At 41.9% G+C, this 8532-nt stretch overlaps 1 protein-coding gene across 2 annotated transcripts in view; it reads right to left on the reverse strand.

The window, feature by feature from the left end:
* PLPPR4 (phospholipid phosphatase related 4) overlaps positions 1-6769 on the reverse strand; it is a 36834-nt gene extending 30065 nt beyond the window's left edge. For both annotated transcript variants that reach the window (XM_029228911.1, XM_029228910.1), the window contains exon 1: positions 6554-6769. In XM_029228911.1, the coding sequence (XP_029084744.1) occupies positions 6554-6631 (78 nt within the window). In that variant the 5' untranslated portion in view covers positions 6632-6769. The remainder of the gene's footprint in view (positions 1-6553) is intronic.
* Positions 6770-8532: the final 1763 nt, after the last annotated feature.

Genomic DNA, 8532 nt, shown 5'->3' on the forward strand with positions numbered 1-8532 from the left:
ACTCAGTTAACCTTGTCAAGCCACAGTTTTCTCATTTGTGATAGGCGAATCAAACCAATGCTGTGATAGGAGAATCAAACCAAATGTCCTGGGAGTACATGATTTTATTAGACAATTCTGTAATAAGACATTTCCTCACTTTTTGTTGTTGTTGTTGAGAGCTTGCATGAGAAATAGCCTGTGATGTATACACATACTAGGAGGAAATCATTGTGATAATATTTGTAACACATTCCTAAAGTAAACAGTAACAACTGTGCACTAAATGCTTTTTATTTAACAAGCTAACTTAAGACAACTCAAATGCCTAAAGGAATCTCCATGGCTTACTCACAGATGCCCATTACCCTCACATGCCCTTCACTCCTATCTTCTATTTTTCTCATGCTTTTTCTCCTCACCCTCCTTGGCCTGGCCTCTCTCTGTTTCTGTTCTCTTAGGAATTCTTTCCTCCACGCTCTATCATTCTCATAGACATACACAGTCTACTTTTCTAAATTTTCTTTCCGTTCCAACTCTTCCCTCTCACTCTACCCGGAGCTCCGTGTTCAGTCTTCCTCTGCAGAAGCCTCAGGGGTACCATTTGTGCTTTCCCAAAGGAAGCAGCTTTTTAGGTAGACAGTCATTGTGTCATCTACACAGCCATATTAGAATTAATTCAGTTACTCTAGGTGAGAGATAGCATTAAGAAAGCCAAGTTCAGTAGCTGAATGAAGAGAAAACTCTATTCCACAACTCAGACAGAAAGAACCTCAACAGGCATCTTCCACATACATGCCTTCAGACACCACAAAGCTAGCCAAGTCACAGCAGAGACAGGTCTCCCCATCCCACTCCCTCATTAAGTTTAGCATTATCATTAGAGTCATGTGTGAGGTGGAGTGGGGGTAATGGTAATGCAGGAGGAGATGGACATGGACAAGAACCCAAATCGTGGCTCCTTCACTTAAGTGCTGTGTCACCAGAAAGATATTTAGCTCTTTGAGTTACAATTTGCTGGTTTAAAGAAAGAAGGATAGGGCTTCGCTGGTGGCGCAGTGGTTGAGAGTCCGCCTGCCGATGCAGGGGACACGGGTTCGTGCCCCGGTCCGGGAAGATCCCACATGCCGCGGAGCGGCTAGGCCCGTGAGCCATGGCCGCTGAGCCTGCGTGTCCGGAGCCTGTGCTCCGCAACGGGAGAGGCCACAGCAGTGAGAGGCCCGTGTACCGCAAAAAAAATTTTTAAAAATAAAAAAATAAGGATAATAATGCCTTCTCGATATTACTTTAATACAAATAATCCAGTTCTCAGGATTAAAGATAATGTATACAGGGTCTGTCATATAAAGGAGGCTTGAAATTGACTATTCCTTGTTATTATTATTATCATTATTATTAATATCCCTTTGAGATTGGTAGAAGGCACCCATTTTTTTCCTTCTAGAGGAAAGTAGGACAAAGATTACTATGAGTGATTCATCCATGAAGACACAGTAAGATAGTGGGGGAGCCTAGCAATAGTATAGAATTCCTTAACGGCGGGTTCTATGTTCAATACTTGGTCTCGGTATTTGTGGAAATGTCCTCATTTAGTCTCTGTGAAACTTAGGACTCTATTATCATCTGTACTTCATTTTTGTTTTTCACCAAAGGACTTTGCACATCGTGACCCTAAAAGAGGAGGAAAGATTTGTCAGCTCATCTCTGTTGGTGGGTTTGGACTACATCTTTGAGTGGACTATCTATGCCACCTAGAAAAGGGAAAAAACCTACAGCTACTATTTTGGTACGTGCAATACAGAAATGTTGTCATTTTGTGCTTCCTACTCATGCTAAAGTTTATGTAAAAGGAAATCAGCTAGCTATACTTTCCAGCAAGATCATATGAGTTATATAATTTTCACATAGATCTTGAGCTAAAACAGAAATCTTGTGAATTAATGTTTGCTACAATTAAGATACAGTGGACACTTTCCAGTGGGAAAAAAATAAAAAACATATTAAGGTCTGTCAAGACACCATAACGTCTAGGCATGACGTTCAGAGTGAACTAACCAGGTTATCTTTGCTCAAACAAAGGCTTTTTGGACTTCCTCAGGCAGGATGGTAACAGAGAAATGATGGCTTTTACTCCTGAACACAATGTCTAGTTTACTGACCCTAAACTGTAGTAATTAACCTGCATGAACAACATCCTGAAACATATCCATTGTTAAGTACAATATTCAAATTAGTGAAAACTTTCTGTATAATTTCAAGTCTGTCGTGTTTACAATATTTTGAATCTGTAATACTTCAGGTAGAGTTATTTTACACTCAGTGGAGAGAGGCTATTCCTACTCCCTATGTGTTTGTGCATGCCTGTGTGTGTGTGTGTGTGTGTGCTCGCGTGCGTGTGTGTAAGTGTATGAAAAACAAGAAATTTCAAGCTATCTGCATCTATAGCTTTATAAAGATACTTTGCATATGGGTCAAACACTGCTCTTTTACCTCCATAAAGTAAACATTAGATTAGTAATAAAAATGTATGCCATCAAGCAGAATGTTTAAATGAGAAGAACCTTTTTCCCATTTATTTATTAAGAACTTGTATCTTTTTGGTTTAAAGGGTAACTTATCATTTGTTTGTATTACATACTGAGTCAATGTGAACCCATATCTTGGAACAGGATGACTAATGAGAATGAAATTGTGAGTCTGAGCACAGGTGGGACCGTTGTAACGCTTGTCGTAAAGGAAATGCATTAGGCACGCAGACAACCAGCCTTCTCACGTATAATATTGGGTTAGTAAGCTGAAAGACCTTTTACTATTTCTAGACGTGCTGCCGGGTGCGATTGCACTGTAAGTGATACAGCCATCACTTGGAGGGTGCTTTGGAACTTTAAAGGCAAGAGAAACCTTTTCTTCAGTGGAACGTTCCTTTTAACTGGCTTTCTGTTCAACCTGATAAAGCTTTGGATATGCTTGTTTGAGAGTTCCTTTCATAATTTGACTTTTCTTTTCCCACATCGAACAATGCAAACCTGAATTGTCAAACTTGTTTATAAAGTGAGGTACCATCTTGGAAATCATGGTGTGTTTTCAAATCACCATGTAATATTGATATTTTTAATTACTGTCAACCATAAACCCCTTTATCAGCATAAACAATTGGCAGCATAAACCAAAGATGTAAGGAAAAATTAGTGCTATCCATTAACTTAACGTTTGTTTAATATCGAGTTTGGTGGTCAGCTGGGACATGATTACCTGATTTTAGTGACTGAACACCTTGGCCTATATATAGGATATAATCTCTATACCCTGACACCATGCAAAAGAAACTGATACATCCTGAGTGCCTAGCTCAGGTATGATATATGGTATCTTTCATGCTTTAACTTCATAATATAGCCTAAGATATATGGTTATTATAATTTCTATTATATATGAATACATATATTTATATTACTTCATATAATTTCTATTACATATGTAGAAACTGAGGATGAGAGAAGTAACTTGGCCAGAATTATCCAAGTAGTATGTGGCATAGGTGATATATGAACCGGGTCAATCTGTCTGTAAGGCCCAGGTTTTTCTGCCTTAATTCAGTCTGAATTGATTTTAGCCTCCTCTGGTTGGAATGAAAGTTGCTCCTCAGTTTCCTGGTTAGTTTCTTCATATTTCATGCCTATCATGAATAGCAATTTGAAACAGCCTGAACTTCTTGAAGAAAGGCAAAGTTTAAACTGTCCATGGTGTCACTGACTTGAGACCCAGAGACTGTTTTCTTCTCTAAACTTTCTTGAGAGCATCTTCTGTTACAGAGAAACTTTATTTGGGATGGTAGAAAGATGTGTTAGTCTTTTCCTATATTATTTCTGACTTTGGTAATATGTTAAGAAAGGCCTTTCTCACTGTAAAATCTAAAAATATACTTCTGTGTTACTATTATTATTTAGTTTTTTAACTGTTTCTTAAAAATCTAAATCATTGGTCTGTCCAGAATTTATTTTTGTATGGTATATGGTAGGAACCTAACTTAATTCTTAGGTCCTATTTCCTCCTCAAATTCTGGTCCTTTTTGCCTCTTTTTGTTCCTTAAATTATTGTCTGAAGTAACAGAAAAGGCTTAAAATATGTTCTTTGGGCTGATATGTGATGAAAGATTCACTCATGTTTCACTTTTCCATTTTAATTACAAAGGTCTGGGGAAACTATGTTGGAAGCAAAGTGCCATTACTCTAGAGCACTTTACTGACATGTTAATTCATGCTATATTTATTCATCCTCCAAAGCAGCTACAAAGCTTATTCTCACTGGCCTCAAAATGAGTCATTCCAAAGGAGTTCAGTAGTGCATTCTGTCAACCCCTTAAATAATTGGTGTACTAATGTCTTCCCCCATTTTCTGGAGGCTCTTTAGAGGTTCATCATGCATTTAAGTTTCAAAGAGATCATTTGCAATCCAATTTTGTGGCTCTCCCTTTGAAATCTGTTACCCCCAAGACATAATGTCATAAATGCGCATTGAAACTCCATGAACTGTCCTCAAGTAATTGTTCTATAGCTTGCCCTGGTAAGGAATTTGTAGAGGGTATCTGAATGGGTCAAAGTGAAGGTAATGATTTTGGGCTATTTCCACTCATGGAAAAGAATTAACATTTGTGAGATGTTTGTTCCTACAGACACATTTCAAATGCATTATGAGGCATTTTTACTTTTAAAATTTTAGATTAAAAGATAATGTACTCCTGTTAAAGGTACCTCAAAAGTGCACACATAGATTCTTTTAAGGCACATCCTTAATTCTCTGGTTTGCGTCCTCTTTCATGAAAGTATTTTCCTCGAAGCCATACAGCTGCAATCCAAATGTGGTCAGCTTCTAGCTGACCTCAGGTGCTCCGTCCTGGAGGCAGAAGCCAGCAATTAACTGATGTCTCCTAAACAGATGTAATAGATCCAGACGTGAATGAAAGTGCTTTTGGACAAAACCACAGTGGATTAGCAATGCGACAAGTGGCCTGACAGGATTTAACTTCAAGGCAGGGATCCTATCTCTCTATTCCTTTACCCCTTTCACCATGGAATCTCCTGTGCCCACATGTTTTTTCTCGATAAAACTCTTCATTAGCTTTCAACAAAATTATCTAAACCATGGCCTCAAAATCCCTTGTGAAAAGAGGAAGGGCAAAAATAAATGAATCAATTAATTACTTTAAATAAACAGGTCAATTTTTTTCCTTCTTTTCTATGGGTCATGGATGAAGGAGTCACCCATCATTTCTCTGAGACTTATGCAAATCACGTACATCTTTCTTAACACTGAAACCATTTTTAAAATTTGCGAGACCTAAGAGAAACTTGCACATATACTACTGTCTATAAAAACAATCTGACAATGTCTCTTCTCCCAAGTTTCAAGACAGTAACTATCCCTCAACACAGATAAGCCTCACAATCGTCAAATACAGAATCTACTATCTGTACTTGGAAGTGTTAAACCTCCATATTTGGCTGAAAAGACAGCCAAAGAAGGATATTTATAATTCAGCAACAGTCTTATAATTCTCTATGCAATCCAGGCTCTAATTACACAGAATATAGTTTTATGCTTAAAACCATATGATTTCACTAAACCTATCCAATACATCTCTTCTCTACCTATGATTTAATAAACCTCTTGCTTAAAAATGTCTTCCTAATGCAACGGACCACAGTGCATGGAATCACTGTACCTGTCAATCTTTATAACCCTCCCAGAAATTTTTCCTTCTTAAATGCTGCATTTTGGTAAGTTAGCGGTTCATTTATGCATACATCTGCATGTTAACTGCTTATCTGTAATACTGCTCAGCACAGAATAAATGCACACGTACAAGCCATGTAAAATCAGATGATGTCACTTATTTTAAAAATATTATACATACATACATATACATATGTATACATATACGTATATTTGTGTATATGCAGATGGTTTTTGTTAACCATGGAAAAGGGCCAACCAATTGATGCCTAGAGATGTGGACCCAATTTTAGAAGCTGATGTGAGCACCATAGTAATTTTAATAGGGTTAGGGCTTTTGGTTTTGTTTTTTGTGTAATAAAGCAATCAATATTCCTAATCCTACGTAAACATCCCCAGCCCCCATACACTCCGGGCATGGCTGTGTGTATTTGAATTCCTATAGAAAGCTCACAGAGTTCTAGATACGTAGTCGCAGGTTGAGGACACAAATCCCGAAATATCGGTATCATGGCCCCTCTGGGCCACTGATGACGCTGTGCACCCAGGCGGTCCAGGAGGGCCAGGGAACTAGCCCCACACTCACTCACACAGGTATCTCCCGTCTGCAGGCCACCTAGCAGTGGCATCGCTACTGTTAATCACCCCTGGCTAGCGGGCACTCACAGGCACACTCGGGGGAGCTCCCGAGAAACCTGGGGGAAGGGGGAGCGTGGGGCATTTAGGGGCAGCAGCGCGCACCCAGGCACGGGCTCCGCGCCTCCAACACCGTCCGGGACCCGAACTGGCTCCGGAGCCACCCGGAGGATCTGCATTATGCCAAGGCGCTGGGCCAACTCACCTCCACGAAATAAAAGCAGGGCAGGAGGGTCACGCTGTCCTTGATCACTTTGCCCTTTGGCCTCTCCTTCGCCGACATCCCTGCCGCCTGCCCGGGTCTGCGTTTTCCCCGGGGCGAGGTGTGCACAGCGCAGCCGAGGCGAGATGCCTCCTCCAGCCGCAAGCGCCCGGCGCCGCTGATGTCACATTCCCCGCGGGCACCGCTGGAGCCAGCGCGGTGCAGGCAGAGCCCCCGCCTCTCTCCGCCCCTCTTTGCAGCAACCCAGAGGCTCCTAGAGACAGCAAGTCCTCTGCCTCCCCTACTCTGGCTCCCACCCCCGGTTTTTCTCGGCGGAGACGTCCAGCTCCTTCCTCCAAGCTGTTGCTGCAATGGCTTCCCCTCCCCGCCACCCTCCCTCTGCTCTCCAGCGCCCTGGCGAGGCTTCGCGGCGGTCGGGGCTTGACGTCAAGAATCGGAAACGAGGGACGCACCCCTGGATTCTGCAGCAGGGAGGCTGAGGAGACTAGGCACCCACGCCCCCTTGGGAAGCCTCCTGGATCCCTCTAGGAACTCTAACTTCAGGATTGCTGGAGAGCAGAAGCCAGGATCTTGAGCACTGACCCACGGCGCGAAAACTGACCTCTATCTGCGCGAAATTAAAACTTGGATCGCATACTGAAAAGTAGGCCGTGATGGGAACTCTTTGAGAGCTGGCTGCTATCCAGGAACGACTTCCCCGACTGAGGACTCTCTGCCTAGGAGACTCCCTGGCTCCCTAGGATATGCCGACTCACCTGCTGATAAACATTCACTATTGCCTGTCTGGGAATGATGAGACATTAATGGAGGCGGATGTGTGGGCATCCTCATTGAGCCCAAAAGCCAGGGTGTGCTGTTACCTCATCATCACACCCCCGGAACCACGTCAGTACTACAGTCATAACCGTAAAAGTAGGCACTTCTCAGACATTAAGAATACAAATTAAGTCCTTCACTTTTTGGTGATGTTCTTGGCTTGTCTCAACTTTATGATTATTTTGGCAACCCAGAAGAGTCCAAGGATACAGAGCAGAAAAAACCCAGAGAATATAAAACGTTGTATTATACTAATTAAGGTAACCCACTTCCATGATAACATGCCCCTGGTCATTTCCAATATCTTCAAAGTCTCCACTTCGAGCATCTGAGGGCCAATTCCTACCTCACCTTTCGACTCACTTCTTCAATTGCCAGCTTTAGCTTGGCCTTCTATCCAACAAACAAATAAACAAACACATAGACTGGGTAGCAAAAAAAACATACATTTGTTCCTCACCATTCTGGAAGCTGGAAGTCCCAGTTCAGGGTGCCAGTGTAATCAGGTTGTGGTGAGGACTCTCTTTTTGGCTATATGCTCACATGGAGGAAAAAGAGAGCTACTTTTCTGTTCTCTTCTTATGAGGGCACTAATCCCATCATGAGGGCACCACCCTTATGACCTCATCTAAATCTAATTACCTCTCAAAGACCCCCACCTCCAAATACCATCACTTTGGAGGTTAGGGTTTCAACATATGAATTTTGAGGGGAAACAAATAGTCCATTGCATAATCCAGTAGATCTTTGGCAGCATCAGGACAATCTGATCTACCAATGTGCACACTTCTGATCTACCACTGCCACTACCACCTCATGCCCTCACCTTCTACCAGGCTTAGGTTTCAGAGTCCAACAGTATAATCTCTCAGTTCCCACTCCTTGTTCACCACACTCACCTGGCAAAATCCCAGCCCCAGTTAAGCCCAGTTCTCTGCCTTTACCAGAATAACTGAAGGTGGATGGAGAAGAACACACAACCATGTCATCTTGTGTCACATTGGACTCAGGACCACAAACTTCAAACAGTCCCCACTACCTCACAATCCTAGTAATTTTTCCATAGTCTGTTCACGTTCTCACTCTCTGAGAACTAACTCATACCTTCTCCAGTCTCTTCAGATCTTGACATTTTCAGCTAATGA

The sequence above is a fragment of the Monodon monoceros genome, unplaced genomic scaffold (genome assembly GCF_005190385.1).
Source record: "Monodon monoceros isolate NGI ecotype Baffin Bay Population unplaced genomic scaffold, NGI_Narwhal_1 Super_Scaffold_18, whole genome shotgun sequence".
NCBI lineage: Eukaryota > Metazoa > Chordata > Mammalia > Artiodactyla > Monodontidae > Monodon > Monodon monoceros.